The 25,009-nt window shown below is 39.5% G+C and overlaps 1 protein-coding gene across 1 annotated transcript in view; it reads right to left on the bottom strand.

Annotated features, from left to right (window-relative positions):
- LOC116268656 (unconventional myosin-Va-like) overlaps positions 1–25,009 on the bottom strand; it is a 213,476-nt gene that overhangs the window by 16,170 nt on the left and 172,297 nt on the right. Inside the window, exons 28-34 of the mRNA XM_031668673.1 lie at positions 23,610–23,837; positions 20,875–20,883; positions 18,427–18,527; positions 15,153–15,233; positions 11,928–12,126; positions 7,648–7,741; positions 1,569–1,715 (exon numbers count right to left, since the gene is read on the bottom strand). Coding sequence (XP_031524533.1) covers positions 1,569–1,715; positions 7,648–7,741; positions 11,928–12,126; positions 15,153–15,233; positions 18,427–18,527; positions 20,875–20,883; positions 23,610–23,837 — 859 coding nt within the window. The remainder of the gene's footprint in view (positions 1–1,568; positions 1,716–7,647; positions 7,742–11,927; positions 12,127–15,152; positions 15,234–18,426; positions 18,528–20,874; positions 20,884–23,609; positions 23,838–25,009) is intronic.

The raw sequence follows: 25,009 nt of genomic DNA, 5'->3' as shown, positions 1-25,009 counted from the left end.
AAAACCAGTGGCTCCTTAACATTTTTGCTAAATGAAATTCATGTTGAAACTTAAGCACCTGTGCAACTATATATAGTACTAAGTTTAATGCCAGGAACATTCAATCAGGTATAAGTGCCAACCCCATTGCTGTCACCTTGGCACCTGGCAGGAGGAATGCTGTGCAAAGGCTGAAAGGAGAGGTTTTTAGGATTTTCACTTCACAGCTTACGGTGTGTGCACTCTAATCATTTACCACCACCCTCTAAAAAGTCTTCTTGCAAAGCCGGTGGGCTCAGACCCAATCTTAAAGGCAGTGTGCTATTCTGAAATGCTTTTTCCACTCCCATCTCATTTGTTCTGTCCATTCCTTCCTTTGTTAGAATCTTTTCCTTTTTTTGTTTTTTTTTTTTTTGTTTTTTTGTTTTTTTTTTGAGACGGAGTCTTGCGCTGTCGCCCAGGCTGGAGTGCAGTGGCCGGATCTCAGCTCACTGCAAGCTCTGCCTCCCGGGTTCACGCCATTCTCTGGCCTCAGCCTCCCGAGTAGCTGGGACTACAGGCATCCGCCACCTTGCCCGGCTAGTTTTTTGTATTTTTTTAGTAGAGACGGGGTTTCACCGTGTTAGCCAGGATGGTCTCGATCTCCTGACCTCGTGATCCGCCTGTCTCGGCCTCCCAAAGTGCTGGGATTACAGGCTTGAGCCACCGCGCCCGGCCGCCTTTTTTTGTTTCTTCCCTATTATTACACTGCTGTACTTGACCTATTTAGTTGCAAACCTTTCTAGGGGAGTAAGGAAAAACTGAAATTCGGGAACCTAAATGGCCTAGAGCAGTTGTGCTCAACTGTGGTTACACTTGAGAATCTCTTAAGCTTTTTATTTTTATTTTTGAGACAGACTCCTGCTGTGTAGCCCAGGATGGAGTGCAGTGGTATAGTCATAGCTTACTGTAGTCTTGAACTCCTGGGCTTACATGATCCTCCCACCTTAGCCTCTTGAGTAGCTAGGACTACAGGCATGCACCAACACCTGGGTAATTTTTTTCTTTTTCTTTGGAGAGATGCGGTCTTGCTATGTTCCCGAGGCCGACCTTGAGGGGTTTGTTTGCCTTCCTTCCTTCCGTACTTCCTTCAGCCTTCCTTCCTTCCGTCCTTCCTTCCGTCCTTCCTTCCTTCCCTCCTTCCTTCCTTCCGCCCTTCCCTCCCTCCTTCCTTCCTTCCTTTTTTTTTTTTTTTTTTCTTTTAAAGTACTAGACATTGCCAGCTTCTTCTCTATAGAGATTTTTATTTAACTGGGCAAGAGGGAGAGATACATCAGTATGGGTCAAAGCTTCCAGGTGATTCTAATGTGCAGCCAGGGCTGAGAAGACCTGATCTTGAGCAATCCTTGTAGGTGGGTCTGAGGCATGTGTCCCTGCAGTTGGACTGAAAGCGCTTGGTGTGGTCAGAACACTACTGCAACACTAGAATACATGGTACATGATGATGTCTAATAAAACCTATGCTGAATATCTCAAAAATTAGAGACTAGTTTTTCCCACCATTGACCCATGTGCCAGAGGAACTTTTATCCAATGCAGAAAATACTTGCCCAGAATCAGGTTCTTAACAAGTTTTTGCTCATCCTCCTTCTTGTATTCCAGCATTCCTTGGAAATCCTTTTCTTTCCTGGGAATGTTGACTGGTCGAATGGGTTCATCAATGATCTGTCCTGGGGATATGTTCTCCATCTGGCCCACTTTATGAGAAGTAAGAAAGGAGAAGAAAATGTTTTCCATATAAAAAACATGAGAGGTCTCCAAGTTCCTATAATTTTGAATGCATTCTACAACAACTGAAACTTGCCATATTTGCCCCTTAATTGCCTCCTCTTAAAATAATTTTTTTTCATTAAAATTGGGTGAACAGATGGCAAAATTATATGGTAATCTTACTCTGAAAGCCACACCTGCCTAACTGTAAATTAACATCAAATAACCTTACATGATCCAAAACCTTTTTTATGTAATAAGGTTTACTTTTTAATAAGATTAAATGTCCAAAAAGTAAGTGGTTTAACAGATTTGTTAATTAATTGATACTAATCAGAAATGATTAAACATATTTTGACTTTAATTCACAGGAGGAACAATCAGTATCCTACAAAGGGGCAGAAGGAGCAGAAACAATTCCCCCTTGCTCTTGGCTCAATGACTTTAGTCGTTAAAAGCACAAGAATATTTACTTTAAATGTATTATTACAATCAGTTCAAAACACATACAGATAGCTGGTAGAAGAGTGTTTCTTCATACCACTTGGTCCAAAATGTATTATTTTTCACAAAGGACTCATATGGCAAAGACCTAATTTTCTCCTGCCACCCACATTCCCAGAGAAATCATGAACACATAAACTATCTCTATGTAGTATGATTTCCTAAATGTTATTATTTTTTATTTCTTTTTAATAGAATGTTAAAAATTCTGCTTATGAAGTTGCAATCAATGAAGTAAAACCACTGGCTTACAATGCTTTCAGATGTTAAAGACAGTCACTATTGTCAAGGGCAGCAGCTAGAGAAGAATTATGCTAAAGGTTCAAAAAAAAGGTCTCCAATTTCATCTCAAAATTGAGACTTGAGTGGGAAATCCAACGGAAAGTAAAGGGACATATGAGTTATCACAGCCGCTGTGGAGATACAGGCTAGTAACCAGGTTTTTTATCCTTTTATCTACAGGGAGGGAGAGTGGTTAAGAGATTTGTTTAAGGGCAGATTAAGTTTGAGTTCTGAGAGAGCTCTTAAACAAAATGCAGATCAGATGCAAAAACATTAGAAAGTTTAATATTGCTGACTCCACGAGGTGTCAGTAGTGCTTCTTGTGCCACTCTGGGTAATTTCCTGGGTTAGTTCTGAGAAGCCAGTCCTGCAGGAAGAGGTTATCCCAGAGAACATCAGTACCTGCCAGTGCTCTTGCTTATGTGGCACGGAGCCTGGTGACACACCGTCCACCTCATGCTGCAGCAGCACACACTGGGACTATCAGCGCTGAAAATCTGGTTTAGGTGAAGTCACCACCATCCAGCAACACTATGATATCTAAAGAGTGGTCAGATTGTGATTGGACAGATCAGGGCTATGGCCATCTCCCATAATCTAGTTTTTCATATGTATGATCCAGTATGAAAGCCACGGGACTAACTCTAAAGTGTATTCTTCCATACAAGAGAAGAGGAGACTCAAGCTATTTGGTTTTACGTAATTTCTGGTGTCAGTTTAAACATAATACCACAAGGACCTCTGAAGCAGCACACGGTGGCCTCTACAGATCATAAACCTGCAGCTGCGTGTAAAAAACAAAATAATAAAACCCCTGCCATCTATGCCACTAGTAACTTTAAGCTGCATGTACAATTCCAAAAGGGGAAACTGGGAGAAAACAAGTTCAACACACCAGGTTTATCAATAAATGCACATATTTGGACTCCATGTAACCCAAAGAGCATATTTTAAACCTACTGATTTATCAAATCTTTGATGCTATCGGTTATGAAATACAATATTTTATGTAACACTAAAAAAATTGCCAACTAAACTATAATCCATCAACAATTGTAAGATACACCCCAATTTCAGAGATGTTAAAATGAGAAACACTGTGCATCTCAGAATTTGTGAAATACGATGGATACTTTTACTAAGAAAGTTATGTTTTAAAAGGAAGCTTTCCTTTTGCAAAATCTCTAACCAGGACATTTTTGGTGCTGTATAAAAATGTCAGATAAAATTTACCACACTCTCATTAAAAATTTTCTCTCTGCCTCTGAATTCTCCCTAGGGACTTAAGTCTTTGCAAAGCTCACAAATGAAATATAGATGTCAGTTCAACATAACCTTGATTGGTTTAGCAGTATTATCCACTAATTAAAATAAAATGTTGGCCGGGCACAGTGACTCATGCCTGTAATCCCAGGACTTTGGGAGTCCAAGGCAGGCAGATCACCTGAGTTCAGAAGTTCAAGACCACCCTAACCAACATGGAGAAACCCCATCTCTACTAAAAATAAAAAAAAGTTAGCCAGGCATGGTGGTACATGCCTGTAATCCCAGCTACTTGGGAGGCTGAGGCAGGAGAATCGCTTGAACCTGGGAGGCAGAGGTTGCAGTGAGCCGAGATCACACCACTGCACTCCAGCCTGGGTGATGAAAGCAAAACTCCACCTCCAAAATAAATAAATACGCAACTAGCTAAGCCCTTTGCCTTTCTGCCTTCTGCCATGTAAGAACACAGCATTCGTCCCCTTCGGAGGATCCAGCAACAAGGCACCTGCCGTCTTGGAAGCAGAAACCAGATCCTCCGAACTTGCCAGTGCCTTGATCCTTCAGAACTCTGAGAAATAAATTTCTGTTCTTTATAAATCACCCAGTCTCAAGTACTTTGTTATAGCAGCACAAAGGGACTGAGGAGCCCAGTGATCAATTCTTCTAGGAAGGCCTGAACCAAGACTCTAGTTTCATTTTCTATATTCTTTATAAACTTGAGGGAACCATTTTGTCCTCAAAAAGGAAAGAAAATTGGACAGTTTTAAAAAAATTTACTTTAGTTTGGCACCAGGAAGATCTTCATCTCAAGTCTGAGACAATCAGATAAATTCCTAACAGCAGAAAATTTCTGTGGGAAAATCTGACACAAAGGAGAGAAATCAGTGGCCCTCAGAAGGTGTGTGTTCTAGTCCTGCCATCTCACCTGCTGCAGACATGGGTCACTTACAGGCCTTAGTTTTTTCCTCTTATGAAATAATTAATTTCTAGAATCCCTTCAGGTCTTAATTTCTTGATTCTATGAATATTAAGATGGATGACAATATAGCACAAAGCAGACTAAAGTTTGAAACTCTCTTCATTTAGCTATATAGTTTCTGCTAAAAAATTATACATGCTAGCATTTTTTTAAAAGTCTCTGTTGGTTTTTTTAAAAGCCTCCTTAATTAAATATAGCTTGTAGGAGGAGGCAAGAGTTGTGCTATTTTAAACCAAAAGGATTTAAGTGTATTGCAATACATTTAAAGAAAAGTATAAAACAACGTTTAGTTATTAGAAGGTGGCCGTACTTTCTGTGTAACAGGGACATACGAGGATGAAAAGTATCACCTTGATTCTCTTCATTTGGGGTAGAAGCAGGGACACTGCACTCAGCAAGTGCCCAAGTCACATAAATCTATTTCATTTCATCCTCTAGATATGTATCACTTAACTCAAAATGTAACTCTTCTTAAGAACTATTATAATGTTTGTTTGATCTATGAATTGCTATTCTCAAATGCTACTGATAGCTTTATAGCTGTCTGGATAGTTTAAATGATGAGGTTGATTTCTGACTGACAATGGCTTAAGAGTAGTAATATCTTAAAATAGTCTAACCTGTCTCTTCAATTAAAAATATATATATCAAAGAAAACTAATAAAAAATTATGTAAAATAATGAATGGCTTTTCTGTTTATCAAAATTTACTAAAGTATGGCAAAGGAATCATTAGGAGTTGAACAAAAAAAGAATCTCACATGTCAATACACTTAAAATCTGTTTTTTTCAAGCAAATACTCTGCTGTCTGATTATCATCTCATGATATAATTAGTGCAAAGTGCAAACAGTTCTCTGAATAAAGATTTTTAAGTTCTGCTAATAGACATTATAGCTTGTGTGAGATTGTGTGATTTAGAGGCTCAAATTTTAATGTAATACATGACTCACATAATGCTAAAGGATTATATATAAAGTATGACTATAAAAATAATCTTTCTGATTTCTAAACAAATATTTCAATATTTGTACATCCAACAGAGTAATATCCTTTACAAAGTAAATGTCGATGTTGCCATGTTATAAATATTTCTGAAACTTACTCATTCACTCAACAAACATTTATGGAATGACTATGAGATAGGTCGACACTATGCTAGGTGCTGTGAAAACCAAGGGAAATAGAGATGTTTCCTATGCTCAGGAAGCTCAGAGTCTATTATGGAAGCCAGTAATTCAAACAGAAAAATTGCTAAAAATATGACATAGTGAAGACCATAAAAGATGTCAGCCAAACTGTGGTACACGGAGAGCAGAATCATAACGTCTGTCTGGGTAATCAGGAAAGGCTGCTCTTGAGGATGTGACATATGACTCTGGTCTCAAAGGCTGAGCAGGACTTAACCAGGAGAAGCAGGACGACCAAACAGAAGGAGCAATTATGACAAGGCCTGGTATGTTGGAGGAATGAAAACCACACTTAGAGTTAATCATGATAGATTCTTTTGAACATCCTCAGTGATGGGGAATCTTCACTGCTTGAACCAAGCAAGAATTAGATGCAGAATGACAATGAGAGAAAATGATCAACATTTCACACAGGTTTGAAGGCAATTCCAAAAAGTGTCTCAAAATCCCTTAAGCAGTGAGAACACTGAAATAACCTTAAAATTTGGCTTTAGGCTGGGAGCAGTGGCTCACACCTATAATCCCAGCACTTTGGGAGGCTGAGGTGGGTGGATCACGAGGTCAGGAATTTGAGATCAGCCTGGTCAACACGGTGAAACCCTGTCTCTACTAAAAATACAAAAATTAGCTGGGCATGGTGGCATGCACCTGTAATCCCAGCAACTCAGGAGGCTGAGGCAGAATAATTGCTTGAACCCAGAAAGCAAAGGTTGCAGTGAGCCGAGATGGCACCACTGCACTCCAGCCTCAGCGACAGAGTAAGACTCTGTCTCAAAAAAAAAAAAAAAAAAGAGTTTGGCTTTAGTCTTGTTCACTGCTAGATCCCTGTACCTATAACTCTTAACAAATAAACACACTAATAGAAAAGATGAGATTCATTTCTATATAAATAATAACAACAACTGATATTTGGTTATTTCTCAAGGAGTTTTTTCATCTTCATCATACAGAAATCATGAGATGTTTTTTAAAATCTTATTTCTTTATCATAATTTATATTTTTCTTTTTTACTTCTCTTTTTTTCCCCCATTAGACTGTAAGTTCTTTGAGGACAGACTCTGTCATACTAATCTTAGTATCCCTAACACTAAGAATAGTAGTAACTAATAACTAAGTCGCATGAAGCATTTTTACTATGTGTTGATAACTCTTCTAAGTGTAATATACTTATTAGGTTGATGCAAAGGCATTTGCGGTTTCTGCCATTAAAAGTAATTGCCTTTGGACCAAACTAATAGCTCATTCAATCCTTATAAACCATGTCAGATAGATGCTATTATCTTTCTAATTTAACAGATGGGAAAGTAGAGGCATACAGAGGTTCAGAAACTTGGCCAATATCATATGATTAATAAGTAGAAGAGCTAGGATTTGAACCCAAGAAGCTTGACTCCAGAATCCACATTCTTAACTCCTATGCTATACTGCCTAGCACATTGTCTGGCATATAGAAGATATTCATTAGATGCTTACAGAGTAAAATCTGTAAATTATTACTACCATGAAAAAGAACACTTTTCTTCATCTAAAAATGTAAAATTCTACTTGACAGAGGTTAGGTTTGCCAAAAGTCCTATTTTGTTATTATCCCTAATATTTGCATGAAAACCTCATTAGGCCACTTATATAGCCTAAAGACTAGTCTTTAGGCCAAGACTCAAACCAAGACTCAGCAACTGTCATAAAAACATGTTTAAATACCTTCTAGTTCACCAATTTTTTTGGCAAATACTTTCAATTGCTTTTTCAGTTTACGGACCGTCTTATCCTGTTTTTCAAGTTGTTCCATCAAATCCTAAAGATCCAAAAGAGAAATATATCAGAAAGATTGAAGCAGGTCTTCTAAAATGCATCAAGGGAAAACAGACACATATCACAGAAACAACACTGTTAGTTTTACATAAAAGCTCCAGAAAAGCTCGTTGGTGGAGCCACCGCCTGGCTAAAACTGGCAGGCATGGGAAATGCAGCTACAATAAAAGCCGTATGTTAAGATATACAACGCAGTAAAATCCTTTACAGCGTGATGGACAGCAGGCTCACCGCGGAGTCTTTCCAGTAGACTCCATGTGGGAAAAATCAACTGAATGCTTTGTAAAATGTATTGTTATTCCAGTAGAATGTTTTTTTTTAAAGGAAGACTGACTAGGCAAAAATAAATTTTCATGAATGCACAAAAGGTCTGTGAGAAGAATGGTTGAACTTAGGTAGGAACTGACACTCCCCATGTGTGAAGCACTGTCTCTATGAGAGCCACCCTATGAGATTCTAAGAGTAGCCTTGAAACTTAAGAAGAGTTCAGAAGTTTTGGGAATTAAAAGTTAAGTTGAAAAAAATAATCACAAAGAACAGGATAAAGAGTGGTCTGTTTACCTAGGACCAAAGTGGCAAGTGGCATAAGGCATCTATAAAATCTCGCAGGTGATATAATTTTGCTTATACAGAAGAAAGGGGTATTTATGAATGCTTTATGCAAAAAGAGAAACAAAAGCAGTACACTTAAGGAGGAAGGTTAAAAAAAGTCCATGATTATTGGCTATTTAATAAAGAATTTGCTCAAATGACAGGCATGGTTAAAAACTCAATAATCAAAAAGAAAGTGGACAACAGAAGGCTCAGAAAGAGCTTAGAAGGGCTATGAGTCAGCAATGATGCGTGTGGTTTTTATTCAGATTATGGAGAAGAAAGGCATTCCAAATACAAATATTCATTTTCCAGTTTAGACAGGAGTAGATTTAGCTACTAGGCCAACCATTCAAGGGAATAGTTGCTATCTCTTCAAAGTGTTAAGTTGTGCTTCTTGGATTTTACGTGATGTTTCAAATCACATTTTGCTTCCATCACACTGTAAGCCTAGTGTTAATAACAAACCAAACATAACAATGGACTCAGGACACTGATAGAGGTGACACCACTGGCTAAAAGACAGCTGTGGGGAGAAACAGGTTTCGTGAAAAATTTGAAGAGACTTCCTGGGAGGGGGCAGGCAGCGGTGTGCTCTTCAGTTACAGAGGGCTAGAAGTAGCGAGGAAGACAGTGGAAAAGCACTATGGTTTTACATACAATCATCCGCTTGTAAAGGGAAATCCGATATGATTGATACTTCTTAGGTTCATCTGCATATAATTCCTCAAAATACTGAAAAAACAGGCACAATGGATATTTGTTTTTGTCTGTGTCTTTGAGGGGAATGCTATCTTTCAGCAAAATCAATTTTAAAATATTTTAAAACACAAATAGTGAAACTATATATACTCGAAAGGCTCTGATTTGTCACCTTCCATTACCCTTTTATCTTTCTAGTATAGACTATTATAATTATACATGTACAGATGTTTCTTGTGTGATCAAAGGAAAGAGGCTGTGGCCAGGATGCCATCACTTAGCAGGCCCAGATAAGGCTGTCATTTCCCTCCTCCAATCTCCTGCCTTTTTACTCCCAGCCTCCCCCACGCATGATGCTAACAATTTGCTGCACCCTTTTTTTTTTTTTGCTGCCAGCAGCAGTGGCAAGAATAGGGGAGGCAAATATAATAAAAGTGAGAATAATAGCAATGTTAGCGCGTGAAGTTGGAGAGGCTGGTGGGAAGCTGTGCGTCTTCCTTCGCTGAAAGACAGCATGGGGGAGGCTTGTGAAGCCTGTTCACTAGATGAGGTAGAAAAATCATTTTTGTGTTTTGTGTTGGTGGCAGGTAGGTGGGCAAGGTAGAGTTTCAAGAACACTAAGCCCAGGTCTCCTGCTGGGCTTTAATATCTTGCACAAGTATTTCTTATAGAAATGCACAATTAAGATTAAGAAAACAATGATTTTGAAAAAGCGTATCATTTCCTGTACTTATGTTTGAATCCATCCTCCTGAATTAGTAGTCAGAATAATGGCAGGAGAAGCAGTTGACCTACAAAGAGTTTTCCCCAAACTCAAATTCATTAACTGGGCTCTCTTAGCTTAGAATATAGGGGCTCAGTCTATTTTTTGTATTAGCTATGAAAAATTGCCAAGAAAATTAATATTGCAAACAAGGTTGCAAGGGAAATGTCTGACCAACTTAGTGAAAAAAACCCTGGAAATCTGCCACCCAGAAGCATCTTTATTTCACGATTTCACCTTGTATTTTAAAACAATAATTTAAAGCACAGAATTTGTATGCCAATCAATCAACTCATTATATTTTTCAGTATATTCGGTAATACTTAGTCATCAAAGCATCGTTAGTTTAAGCAACAATATACTTGAGCGTTGTAAAATGACACTTCAAAAATATTTTATGATTCAGAAAAATTTCCCCACAAATTAGTGAGATTTCAGTCACTTTGGAAAAAGCCCACACACCGCCCCCACCCTCCTCCTTCATTCCCTCCTCCCTCATTCCCTCCTCCCTCATTCCCACAGTGGAGCCTCATACAGACAGACAGACTGTGAAAAGAATAGCTTTGCGTTTTGCTTTTAATTCATATAAAAGATAGTTGAATAAATGACACTAGAAAACTATTTGTAATGTAAATTATCACTAATGGAGTAATGGAGGGATAATTCAGATTGTTAAATCTTCAGAGGAAATTCATACTATTTTATTATAGGTCATTAAAAATGTTAATTTAAAAAAGACGGCCGGGCTCGGTGGCTCAAGTCTGTAATCCCAGCACTTTGGGAGGCCGAGACGGGCGGAACACGAGGTCAGGAGATGGAGACCATCCTGGCGAACACGGTGAAACCCCGTCTCAACTAAAAAAAAAAAAAAAAAGCCTCCAGGCATGGTGACTCATGCCTGTAATCCCAGCACGTTGGGAGGCTGAGGCGGGTGGATCATTTGAGGACAGGCGTTCGAGACCAACCTGGCCAACATGGTGAAACTCTGTCTCTACTAAATATACAAAAAAAAAAAAAAAACTAGCTAGGCATGGTGGTTGCATGCCTGTAATCCTAGCTACTTGGGAGGCTGAGGCAGAAGAATCACTTGAACCTGGGAGGCAGAGCTTGCAGTGAGCTGAGAGCACACCACTGCACTCCAGCAACCTAGGTGACAGAGTGAGACTTCATCTGAAAAAAAATAAAAAATAAAAAATAAAAAAATAAAAAAGACACAAATCACCATCAATCCTAAACAACTTTTCTCAAAATCAGGCTAGCACTACAATATAGACTTTATATAGAAATGTGAAATTATCACTTTTTAAGGATTTTTAATATAGTAAATATATTTGTCAAAAAACTGTAAATCTGTAATAAAAGTTATTAGGTGACTGAGAGAAATATTTTAGAAAATATTTTTGGCAAAAAAAAAAAAAAAAAAAAAAAAAGGAACAAGGCAAAAAGAAAAAAGAAAAGAAAAAACTCGGACTCCATGCCAGGGTTTAGAATCTGACAAGGAAAAAACCAATTTCCTCATTTGTTATACAAGTTTTGTTTAAAATAACAGAAAATATGTAAACCTGAATCCTAACACACACCTCCCTGGCATGGGAGCTCCACCCAGCATCAACCAAAAACCGCTGCTGGTTTTGCCAACTGCCTTTCTCAACCTCAACTCTAACCGTACTTGTCTGCTAGAGATGGAGCCTGGCATGGCCTCAGTGGCTATTTGGGGACCAAAGGTAAAGAAGCCTGTCCCCAGTCGCAGTTGTGACAATCACATAACAAACCTCCTAGGATGGCAGAGGATCTGCAGCTGAAATGGAGGAAACAGATCACCTGAGCCTCAAGGCCATCAAAAACCCAGCCTGCACCCAGGTGGCTGTCTGCCTCCAGGGAAGGTCTAAGAGCACTCAGCCTTCTGTGATAAATAGAACTCGAGCACGTGCCTTTTTCCTTCCTACCAAAGTATTCGTATTTTCCTTACTCTGTCTCTGCTGGAGTAAAAGGGGTAACAAATACAGAGGGGTGAGTTTTTCCAGCAAGAAAAAAACCTGTGTTTGATAAAAAAGAAACTAGACTGTCGGGCAGGCCAGGTTAAGGAGCATGTGGACCCAGCAGCTCTCCTTACCAAGTTTTCGTTGGTCAGCCGGGTGATCTCATGCTGCAGGCTGGCCTCGATGCGGGCCTCTGGGGGCAGCTGCAGGTTCTGGGCCAGCAGCTGCTGCTGTCGGTTGTTCTCCTCCTTCAGGCTCTGGATCTCCCCACGGAGGGCCTCGGCCTCATTCTCATGGCTCCTCTTCTGTGACTGGAGCTGGGATTCCAGAAGCCTGTGGAGAGGACACACAGGTCGGAAGGGGAGATGACACCCCAAGTCGCTGCCTAACGGGTGTAAGGCATCATGTTCACTTGCAAGAGTAGGAAACGCAGATACTCTTTAGTATCTGTATGTCTTCTGGCTTGATTAAAGTCAAGAAACTTAAACAAGAAGCAGAAATAGAAATGGATGCTCTCACATTTGTGTCTTTCTGCATTATATAAAGTTCTCAGAGGCCCTAAGAATCAGCAGAGTTTTAGTTCTTTTGAAAGGTTCATAGGAGGCCGGGTGCGGTGGCTCATGCACTTTGGGAGGCTGAGGCGGGCGTATCACCTGAGATGACAAGTTTGAGACTGGCTAATACAGTGAAACCCCGTCTCTACTAAAAATAGAAAAAATTAGTCAGGTGTGTTGGTGCATGCCTGTAATCCCAGCTACTCAGGAGGCTGAGGCAGGAGAATTGGTTGAACCCAGGAGGCAGAGGTTGCAGCAAGCTGAGATCGCACCATTGCACTCCAGCCTGGGCAACAAGAGCAAAACTTCATCTCAAAAAAAAAAAAAAAAAAGGGGGGGTCATAGGAAATGAGGATGTGAAAAAAAAAATCAGTTGGAAAAAACAGCTTTAATTTGCCTTCCATTTGCATTTATAAATTAGCAAAGACAGTACACCTTTGCCACAAAACAACTCTGCATTATAAAGGGCAACATTACAAACTTCCAATCTAACTAAATGTGCCTTCAGAACTACAGAGTTACTAATTCCAGGCAGAGGGTGGGACCAGTTTCCCATTTTTATATTCTACTCCTATTCTGAAAGACAGAAAGGCTGAAACACCACTCCAGCCTTATCTATACAGATTTACCCAAATTCATACAAATAGTTCTGAAATTTCCTACACATATTTTAGATCTGTCATCTTCTCTCTCCCCATAAACGTACATATCAGAAACAGAATCCTAACAAGATGTGGTTTTAGAACACAAATATTAATAGGACCAACAAAGTGGTTATTGCTTCTTCAAGCAAACATACAGCCAGCTGTGCCCACAGAGCAGACCAGGCATTGGCAGTGAGAACACCAGAGTCAGAGCATCCTCCCTTTGCCACGCACCCCTGCTTCTACAGTCACTCTTTTCCAAATGCAAAGTTATGGTTAAGAACTAGCTAATATGAAGAAAGAAAAGACATTCTTTTATTTCAGTCCCTTGATTGCCAACTGCTGAGTAAAACTGATGCCATTGCAAGCAAACTGTTAACAGTGGACTAAAAATATTTTAGTGATTAAAAAATTTCAAAAAGATCTGCAGCAATAACACCCCAAAGTTAATGACAAGAGTTAATGATGAGAACAAACAAAGCAGAATAAGCAGAAGCCCCTTGAACAAATATTTGAGTATTTTAAAAATTTAATCACTAAAATGGAATTTTAATGAGAGTTCAAAGACAAATATCACTAGAGTAGATGAATGTCTGTGTTAGAAAGGTGCTGCTGTTTCAATTTTATTTTCTCTCCTCTGAACATATTTAACGTGTTGAATTTGGGTAATTATTCTGAGCTATAGCAATGCAGAAAACTCTCCTGATTTGCTGTTTCACAAATTTGAATTTCATAATAACCACACAGAGTGCCAAATCATGCATTTCATCTTGCTTTTAGACAGCATGATAATAATACATAAGAACGTAGGCTGGGCGCAGTACCTCACTCCTGTAATCCCAACACTTTGGGAGGCCAAAGCAGGATTGTTTGAGCCCAGGAGTTTGATACCAGCCTGGGCAACAAAGTGAGACCCTGTCTCTACAAAAAATCAAAAAATTAGCTGAGTGTGGTGGCACATGCCTGTGGTCTCAGTTACTCAGGAGGCTGAGGCAGGAGGATCGTTTGAGCCCAGGAGGTCAAGGCTCAATTAAGCCGTGATCATGCTACTGCACTCAAGCCTGGGTGACAGAACAAGACCCTGTGTCAAAAAAAGGAAAAGAAAAGAAAAAAAAAATGTAGCCACATTGCCATAGGCACATATATCCTGTAGATTTATCTATAGGATATGACAAGCCACTGTCTAAGTAATAAATCTCAATCTCTTCCCCAATAGTTTGTGCCCTAATTGAAAAATTTTGTTTTTCTTCTAACTCTCGGAATAGAGAGATTCACAAATTTTAGTGTCTGAAGGGGAGTGTCTTATATTCACCATGAATCCATTTTAGCTTTAATAGTATCTTGTAGTGAAGGTTTTTTTTTTTTTCTGAGACGGAGTCTTGCTCTGTCGCCCAGGCTGGAGTGCAGCGGCGAGATCTCAGCTCAATGCAAGCTCTGCCTCCTGGGTTCACGCCATTCTCCTGCCTCAGCCTTCCGAGTAGCTGGGACTACAGGCACCTGCCACCACGTCCAGCTAATTTTTTATATATTTTTTTAGTAGAGACGGGGTTTTACTGTGTTAGCCAGATGGTCTCGATCTCCTGACCTCGTGATCCGCCCGCTTCAGCCCCCTAAAGTGCTGGGATTATAGGCGTGAGCCACCATGCCTGGCCAATGAAGGTTTTTAAAGGTGTTTGGACCGGGTGTGGTGGCTGATGCCTGTAATCCCAGTACTTTGAGAGGCTGAGGTGGGCGGATCACCTGAGGTCAGGAGTTCGAGACCAGCCTGGCCAACATGGTGAAACCCCGTCTTTATTAAAAATACAAAAAATTAGTCAGGCATGTTGGTGCATGCCTGTGGTCCCAGCTACTCGGGAGGCTGAGGCAGGAGAATTAGTTGAACCCAGGAGGCAGAGGTTGCAGTAAGCTGGGATGGTACCACTGCACTCCAGCCCAGGCAACAGAGTGAGACTCCGTTTGAAGAAAAAAAAAAAAAAAAGGTGTTTGGCTGAATGTTCTCAGTTTTACTGAAAAGCTTTGGACAAATAACACAATTACTAACACTAATTTACCCAAGAAGACAATCAATGCACAAGAAATACAGAGGTGAAAGTCAGGAGGCCACTGTTAGTAAGAAAAACAACACATTAATAACATTCCATTTTGAGGAGACAAATATAACCTGTTGGCTTGTTTTAACCCTTCATAAACCAGCCACAGCTCTCCATCCTCATTCAACTCACGGTAATCCAGAGCAGATGATCTTCCATGCAAAAGGAACAACAATGCAAAACACAAAAGGACAGAGGATGGTGATGAGGTGACGATGGTCAACAGCAGCACACAGTATTTCAACATTTTATAAGTGAATAAGACTGTTTTTATTCATTATGACAACTTTAAGACATTACCACAAAAATTATTTTTGGTTAATTTTTAAAAATGGTAACATGTAGCATCACATGTAAATGGGTAGAAATTAAAGCAAAATAATCAAGGATGTAGAGTTACTTTTCCTGTAAAATAAGAAACTACTGGAAGGTGAGAAAGAGGTTTTGTTTTTGATGTTTTATTCGGCTAGCAAAGTGACCTAATATATCACATATTATATTAGAGGTTATGACACATATAGAACGAAAATTTCAGCTACTGTCTTTGTGTGGCAAACTTCATAATATTTTTCAAAATGAATTTTTAAATCTTCTAGGTAGGAACGTTTTTAACTTAATAAAACATAATTTCCCACATTAAAAATATCAGTTTAAAAAATTCTTATAGCAGTAACATAAATCAGAACATGTCCAAGGTTCTCAGCTTTTATGACATGATTTTTAAAAGCTTTTTTGTGTCAAAAATTAATTGTAGACCTGGAAAAACTGCTATATTAGAGATGTATCACATCTTATTAAAAATATGTGTAATTAGTAATTATGATAATGTTAGTAATCATTTATTTTCTACTTAGAATATAAACATAATATTTTTTGAGTGTTTGCTCAGTGTCAGATGCTGTTCTACATTCTTTCACATGTACTATTTCATTTAGTTTCCCTAGTAACCCAACATAAATCATTTGCCACATTGCAAAGGAAGACACAGAGGCTTAGAAGTAAGATACCCATAGAGGTTACACAGATGGTAAGTAGTGGATCCCAGCACTGACTCTGGAGTCCAGGTTCTTACTCCTGCTATATTGTTGTTACGTTTACATAACCCAAATTCCAGGCATTGTCTTCTACTTTACATCTAGAAAGTTCATCTCTCTCTAAAGAATTCATCTATTTACATGGTTTCCATTGTATTATTATATTCTGATGACTTCAAAATTTATATCTCAGTACACACTGAGCTACAGATTTACATATTCTCCTGGCTACAGATTTACATATTCAACTGCCTAATATATTTCTTTCTCTGGATGTTTTCCCGGCTCCTTAAATCCAGTATGTATAAATCTACTGATCACCTTCACTGTGTATTTCCCCGCACTCCAGTCCCACCATCACAAAATGGTATCACCACATCTAACCAAGATAGCAGAAACCACGGAGTTGCCTTCAGGCTTCTCTATCCCTCGCCCACACATCCAATAAGCCAAACATTTTTCTGACCTCATCTTCTTATGTATCTTTCAAAACGTTCCATTTATGTCAATCCTAACTGGTACCCGCCAAGCCCAAGTCACCATAATCCTTGGGTTACAGGCATACTCTCTGGTCTTTATGCTTTCAATTTTGTTCTACTGCAATCTATTCTCTAACATAACAGCCAGGGCTAGCTTTCCAAAAATCAAATCTCATCACACCATTCTCCTACTTAACACCTTTCAGAGGATTCCATTATCTTTGGAATAAAGTCCAAACCCTCTCAGCTGTCTCCCCAGCAGCCTAGAACCTCGGTGAGAGTAGGAACCGCATTTATCTTGCTTATTACTGTATTCCCAGTACGTGGCACAGGGCCTGGCATGAAGTAGGCACACTGGTGATTGAATAGCTAAGTGGATGGAAGAACCGTGTGAGACAATACAGCTCTTTCTATATTAACACATTCTTAGATATAACATATGTTTATAATTTACACTGATAAATTAAAATTTAAGTTTAACCATATACTTTTATAAGCATTCTCCACCTTTGTCCATAAAAGAAGATAAGAAGTATAGTCATCCTTCAATATCCATTGGGTTCCAGGTCCTCCCTTGGACAGCAAGATCTACAGATGTTCAAGTCCCTTACATAAAATGGCATACTATTTGCATATAACCACGTACATCCTCCACATACTTTAAATCATCTCTAGATTACTTATAATACCTGAAAATTTATAATATGTAATCTCTAGATTACTTATAATACTCTGTAAATAGTTTTGTTTTAAGAAATAATGATAGGGCCGCGCACAGTGGCTCATGCCTGTAATCCTAGCACTTTAGGTGAAGCAGGTAGATCACCTGAGGTCTGGAGTTCGGGACCAGCCTGGCCAATGTGGCAAAACCCTGTCTCTACTAAAAAAAAATACAAAAATTAGACAGGTGTGGTGGTGGGCACCTATAATCCTAGCTACTCGGGAGGCTGAGGCAGGAAAATCGCTTGAACCTGGTGGGGGCGGAGGTTGCGATGAGCTGAGATTGTGCCACTTCACTTTCAGCCTAGGCGAAAGAGGGAAACTCCATTTCAAAAGAAAAAAAAAAAAAAGAAAGAAAAGAAACTAGAAAAAAGTCTGTACATGTTCAGTACAAATGTAATTTAAAAAATTTTTTCCATTCTCCATTGGTTGACTCCACAGATATGGATCCAATGGATATTTAGGGCTGACTGCACCTTACTTTTTGTATGGCAATATTCTTCAGTTTATAAAGTATTTATGCTTACCAATCCTGAAACTATCCATCAAGAGACCTAGACCAATAGACTAAGGCTTTGCTGGAAAGGAGGGTGGTAGTAAGGCCAAGGGGAATTCCAGATATGAGCCTTCATTCTCCTATCCTAGAAGTCATGGTGCCCTTTTAGAGTTACATGGCCAACACCAAGTGATTCCAGATACCTCATCACTCCTCTTCACTCTAAGTTTCAACTATTGAAAACTGCAGTTGCCCCTACAAACCTTCACAAATAACCATCCTGAATAACAAATGATAGTGACTACCTAAGACAGTACAACCTGAGCAGGTGGTTTTCTTCACAAGGCAGCCCCTTAAAGCTAAGACATTAAATATTTTAAAAATCTTCCTTTGATTTAAAGCATATTTTCCCTGACACCTTTTGTCAATACTATTACCTTATATTATAAATGAAGATCTTAACTAGAAATACATTGGAAACCTTGGATTCCCTTTGAAGGCCAATTAATGTCTAATATAAAGGGATGTATACACACTTTTACTGTGCAAGAGGCTGGCTTGAAGGCTAAAGATCAATACAGTTAAACCAAAATGAATAAAAGAAGGATCAACTTACCTGTTTGTTTCTTTCAAACCAATGTATGCTTGTGCTATTTCACCTTTATCTTTCATTTTTTGTACATCTTCCAAAAGTATTGTGGAATCTGTCATTGTATTCTGAGGGGGGAAATAACACACTTATGCATTAAGATTCAACTCAAAAGCTGTGGACATATAACACATTTATTTGGTATAATTGGGGGACAGGGGTTATGTGCTCCACCACACCTGTGACCCACCAAAGCATCAGCCCCAACCTCATGTAACTGCAGAGGGGAGTTTGGCCCAGGTAGTTAAGAGAAAGGTACCTTCAGTTTTTCTCCTGAGAAACACTAGCACTCTACTACAAAGGTGGGAAGATTCTAGAGTGCCACAGCCCTGTAAGTAAAATCACTGATGGGCCATATATGTGTTTTACATTATGTGAAAAAATATATATATAATTTTTATAAAGTATATAATATAGTATATATACAGCATTAGAAAAATCACAAGGCACCAATTTAATGGAATGTACAAAGCCATTCTTTCTACTACTTTTTGACTAGTTACAATGAAGCAGATGCCCCAACAAAACAATGAAAGTTTAACATAAAGTTCGCTTTTTCATTAAAAACTCAGAAAAAGAAGGTAGTATTCAGATTATATGCTTCAGCAAAATTAAGGTTTTTTTCTCAACTTCAGTTCTTTTTTCCTCTAGTATAATATAACATAGTACTTAAGCTTTTGAAATAAACATCTGGCAGGTCAGAATTATTAATGATTTTATATAAAAATAACTTTTTTGCCAACATTTTAATTTTCTTTTTAATTTTCTCCTTTTAGTCAAATCTATCTGACAACCAATGTAAGTTCAAAGTCTTCTATTCAGCTACTCTATCTTTCCAGACAAGAGTAAGAGATAAGAATCACTGCTGTGCAAACCACCATGGAACATGTATACCTATGTAACAAACCTGCACATTCAGTACATGTATCCCAGAACTTAAAGCAAAGAAAGAATCCCTGCTCTGTAGCCTCTAAAAAATAATATACTTCAGAACCCAATGGCTTTGATTAAATGGAAACATTTCCACATAAAATTCAACTCAAAAGCTTTTGGACCACATATTTGTCTAAATAGTATACGTCTGATTCTTTAGTAAACATGATCTAAGTAAGCTCAGGCCTTGCAATGAAACAGACTTAATAAAATACACTTCAAATACCATGATCTTAAAGACAAGTTCCAAGATAACTTTAATGCCAACTAGAGACTTACAAATGCTTGTTTCTGAATTTCAACGTGCATTTTAAAAAGCCTTCAAAAAAAAATACCACTTTTCTCTTAATGTTATCCTTTTGTAAGTTTGTAAATGCTTCCTCTGAAAAGACCAACTATAATTTCACAAAATATACTAATACATAGTTTAGATTTTACTGAATTTTAAAAATCTTTCCCATTAATACCACATAATTTTTTTAGCTATATTTTATAAATATTTTAGTACCTGTTTTACAGAGAGCTTCTTTTTTCTCTTTCTCTGAAAGGAATAAAATCTTTCTGTTTTATAAAGGGCCATACTCAGATTTTTAAGACCCATAAGTAATAACTTTCAAAGACCTGATTGTTTACATCAAATAATGCTATCTGTGTGCTCTGATGTCTCAGGACTTACACGGTATGGTTTTGAACTTTTAGCAAATGAGGTAACTTGATCAAATTAGCTAATTCAAGACAAGAAAGCTTTCTTAGTATGCTTCTCTCCTGGGTAGTAAGTTCTTCCCTCATTCTGCCTACCTTAGCTAAAAAGTGGCACTTGGGGAATGGGTTCAGACTTGGGCTACAGCATTTAGGAAGTTCCTGACTCACTGCTCAAACTTTGTCTCTCTCAAGCCTGTGACCAGAAGTTCTAAAAGGGTTTTGCTATATAGGAAAATCACAGCAATATCTGTCACTCAGTATAAAGAGAAACAAGATATGGTAGAGAAATCTGACTTTGCAACCTCGTCACGAGCCACTTTTCATTCTAGCTGTGGACTCTACACTCAGGGAGATAAAAGTGGCAGCAAAGAACAGTGTGCTCAGCTCCTCAGGCTCCTCTTCACCCTTAGCCAACAAGCCTGCCACTGGTAGATATGAGAGCTCAGGAGAGCCTGTGCTTTGGAATGTACTCCAAGTTCAGGGCTTCCCTCCTCAGCCTCTGGATGGCCTACCAGAAATACGGCAATGAGTCATAGAGCTGCCTATAAATTAGAAGTCATGGAGTCCCCTCCATAATCCAGACTGGAGCCTACTACAACCACTGTTTCCCTACTGACTTCCCAAATCAGAAGGAGTCAAATTGGAAATTCACTTATAAATATCAAAATATCAAAATAGACTTGGTCAGAAAGCATCAACTGCTTTTATTGGGGGATATTTGTAAACTAAAGTTAGGATTAAATAGAAGTATTTACTAAAAAACCAAAAATGTATAATTACCTTGTCATCCTGAAAATCACAAGTCAGCAAGCACAAAAAACAGAGAAAACAATAAACCCTTAGTTTCATAAATAAATTTCATCAGAGTGCCTATCATAACAGATAAAAGCTAATTTAAAAACAGCCATGAGTTGTTTCTCTAAAATTAACTCTGTAAATACATTAACATTCCTGGAGCTATCATAAAACAGATACTAATATGTATTTATGTGTTGACAACTTCTATTTCCAGGAACAAAAGTTTGAAATTCTTTTAAAATTGTTTTGATTTTTCTGGTTATAAAATATCTTTGAGTATGGGAGAGAATGACCCTCCTGTTAAGGTATGTGGGTGAAATTCTTATCATAGGTCTGTGGAGTTAAAGTTATGTGCCCCGTAGGAAGTCATTTGTCCAAGGGAAGATTCCTAGAATACTCTAGAGGTGGAGCCAATACACAAGACCTGCCTGGGCTGGATCATCCCCTAGCTCTCAGGGTGTTGCTCATCACTGCCCTGAAATGGAGTGGTGACACGATGGGTCTCTCAGACTAGAAACTGAGAGGGACAAATAGCCCCGGGGAGTCTGGAAGATCTTAATTAGTGTCATGGGCATTTCTCCTAGGAGGGGACATGAGTGCTGCCATGTTTAGGCTGGGAGCTGAGCGAGCCGGTACGTCAGTTGGACAGGGTCAGCCCATTAGGGTCAGGAGAGCAGCTGTCACACGGGGTATGTGAGCTGGACAGGGAGAATGTGTGATAGTAGAACTCCATGCTCTGTTAGCTGGATTGTTTTTACGCCCTTTGCTTCATTTCTCTTTTCCTTTCTCTTGATTTTTACTAAAGTTTCTTGTGAGATTACCGCATTGCAACCCCATAAATATATACAACTATTATTTGTCAATCAAAAATTTTTTTAGAAAGAATACTAATTTGTGTCAACAGAACTAGAGAAAGGAATCTTGATTTTGGACTCTGCTCAACCAAGACTGCTAGCCTTGTTTTCTGAGGCCCAGCCACAGTGGTAGCCAAGGGAACCAACTGAGACAGCCCGGGAGTGAGGTGCGACCTATATGGCCAAGTCAAAATGGGGTCTCTTCTCATTTCTGGCTTAAGGTGTTTGTGATTATTATTATTATTAGTTTTTGAGACGGAGTCTCGCTGTGTTGCCCAGGCTGGAGTGCAGTGGCGTGATCTCGGCTCGCTTACAAGCTCTGCCTCCCGGGTTCACACCATTTTCCTGCTTCAACCTCCTGAGTAGCTGGGACCACAGGTGCCCACCTCCATGCCTGGCTCATTTTTTATATTTTTAGTAGAGATGGGGTTTCACCATGTTAGCCAGGACAGTCTCGATCTCCTGACCTCGTGATCCACCCACTTCAGCATCCCAAAGTGCTGGGATTACAGGTGTGAGCCACCACATCTGGCCTGTGATTTGTTTTAAAGTAAGAAAGCCCATTTCTCTATATAATCCACTACTACTGGAATTTTATTTCCCCAAATTAGTCAAACATCTTGTTTTTAGAATTTGATATTTTTTGGACCAGTGTTGATCTCAGGTGTGAGTTGCCTTCATCAAGTCCAAACATACGTGCCAGGCACAGTATCTAAACTGCACGCAGAAATACCATTTCTAAGAGGAGTACTCTCAGATTTTCAGGCATCCAGCTCATTATATATCATGGATTTTTTTTTTTTTTTTTTTTTTGAGACGGAGTCTCGCTCTGTCGCTCAGGCTGGAGTGCAGCGGCCAGATCTCAGCTCACTGCAAGTTCCGCCTCCCGGGTTTACGCCATTCTCCTGCCTCAGCCTCCCAAGTAGCTGGGACTACAGGCGCCCACCACCTCGCCCGGCTAGTTTTTTGTATTTTTTAGTAGAGACGGGGTTTCACCGTGTTAGCCAGGATGGTCTCGATCTCCTGACCTCGTGATCCGCCCATCTGGGCCTCCCAAAGTGCTGGGATTACAGGCTTGAGCCACCGCGCCCGGCCATGGATATTTTTTATATGACACACCACACAGCTGGGACTCTTGATTGCCTCGAGTCCTGTGATGCTCTGCTGCATGCACAAGGGCAGGGAGGCAGGCCAGGTTTTCAAGATGATCACTCAGATTCCCTCTGATGGCAAATGACCGAAAGGCCCATCTCTCATCAGCATATGGCAGCGCTGGGTCTCAAATGAAGGCAGGGAAGGACTTCAAAGGGCCATCTATGTCCTCAGGGCGGGAGTCCTTTCTGTTGAATCCTGAAACAGCCCCTCCCACTGGGACAGCACCCCCTACTAAAGAGAACTGCCTGAAGTGAGCAGAAATCATCTCCATGTAACTTCACTCACTGATCTCACTTCTAACCGGTTCATCTATTATTTCTCCAACTAAACCAGCTATTTTCAACAAATGATTTTAAAGTTGTATTTAATGCCTTCCCGCAGTAAGAAAATTTAGAGAGTTTTGTATTTAATGAAATTTTATTTTAGATCAAAATTTATTGTGGCCAGATTACTACAAAAAGATTAATTTTAAAACTCATGAGAGATGAAACTTTGATGATCATTTGGGATTCTCCTTGCTTTTTGCTCATTCCAATTTATGCTTACAATAGTTTTAAACAACACTGGGATTTTTTTTTTAAATGATGAATCCTCAATTAGATTAAAAATGCTCTTAAGTGTTTGCTGCACTATAAACTGGAGGGAAATGATAAGAAGACATTGAGGCCAGTCCCCGAACACCCAGTTTAGTTGTGTGCTTGTGCTTACCTTGGGATGGATGGCCTCTTTCTGGCTCACCAGTTGAGACCTTAAGATGAGGACTTCTTCCTTGCGGACATCAAGCTCCTCACTCACAGAGGTCAGCTGCTCCATGAGGACACGGTAGGCAGGTGCACCTGGGGCGGTCACCTCTGGTGCACTTTTCTCACTGAGGGCCTTGCGCAACTCATTTAGCTCATTCTTCAGTTTTTTGTTTTCCGATTCTAGTTCTTGACGCTGTATGAAAAGACAAAGAAAAGTTCATTGCTGTCATCCTCAACTTTATATTGGATGCTCAAACTTCTCCCAAGCTGGTAGAAGAATTCTGCTGAAAAAGTTCATCAGAATTATCCTAGTGAATGGCTTCCTAGGTTCTGCCAGGAGCTCTGCTCTGCAAATTAAGGAAGTCTGACATCAAGTAGAATTGAGCAAGGTCAATGGAAGTTTGCTTCATCAACCCAAATTCCAGAGACAAATGTATTCTGGCCTGCCCAGGGTGTGTTCACTGGCATGGAGAGATTGCTGAGTCCCAAGGGGCGAGTTTAGCCAGTGCTATGGAGCCCAGCTTTTGTTTGTAAACAAATATATGGGAAATCTGAGGGTCCAGCTGGCCAGGATATTTCCAATGAATGAATCAGATGGGTGGATCCCTGAAATCTTTAGTAGTCTCCTCTTATTTCCTTTATAAAGTAGAATGGAAAGACTATTGAAATGTTAGGCTTTAACTTCTAATTTTAAAAATTTACCATATCGTTCAAACTAGTAAAACTCCCTTTAGTGTCTAAATGACAATAAATAGCGCATTTTTCAAACTTCTTTTCTGTGTGACATGCTTGCGACATTGTGGGTGGAGCCTTGGGAGGCAGGAGGCAAGGTTGAAGGCCTTACTCCAGCCACCCAGAAGGATATGCACATCCTCATCCCCCCAATATTTCATGTCCTACCAGCCAGCCCCTGCCACCAGTTAGTGCCGCCCACTCCATGTTCAGTTCAAACAATGGCAATAGGAACCCAGAACAGAGTGACATTGACACTAGAACACAAGTGTCACAAGATGCTGGTTGGGAAACATAGATGTAGACAGGCACTTAAAAGCACCATGGTGCCTCATTTAGCACAGGACACATGGCCTGATGATACTGAAACACTTGTGTATAAACACTGCATATTTTAGTTTCTTCCCAGAGACAAAAGCTTAGGTTTGTAGCACCATATCAGTCCTTTCAATGTGTTATATTAAAACTATTTAGGCTGGGCACGGTGGCTCATGCCTGTAATCCCAGCACTTTAGGAGGTCGAGGCGGGCGGATCACAAGGTCAGGAAATCGAGACCATCCTGGCTAACACGGTGAAACCCCGTCTCTACTAAAAATACAAAAATTAGCTGGGCGTGGTGGTGGGCGCCTGTA

The sequence above is a fragment of the Papio anubis genome, chromosome 7, assembly GCF_008728515.1.
Source record: "Papio anubis isolate 15944 chromosome 7, Panubis1.0, whole genome shotgun sequence".
Classification (NCBI taxonomy): Eukaryota; Metazoa; Chordata; class Mammalia; order Primates; family Cercopithecidae; genus Papio; species Papio anubis.
Note: the sequence above shows the minus strand (reverse complement) of the source record. Positions and strands in the feature narration are given on the sequence as shown.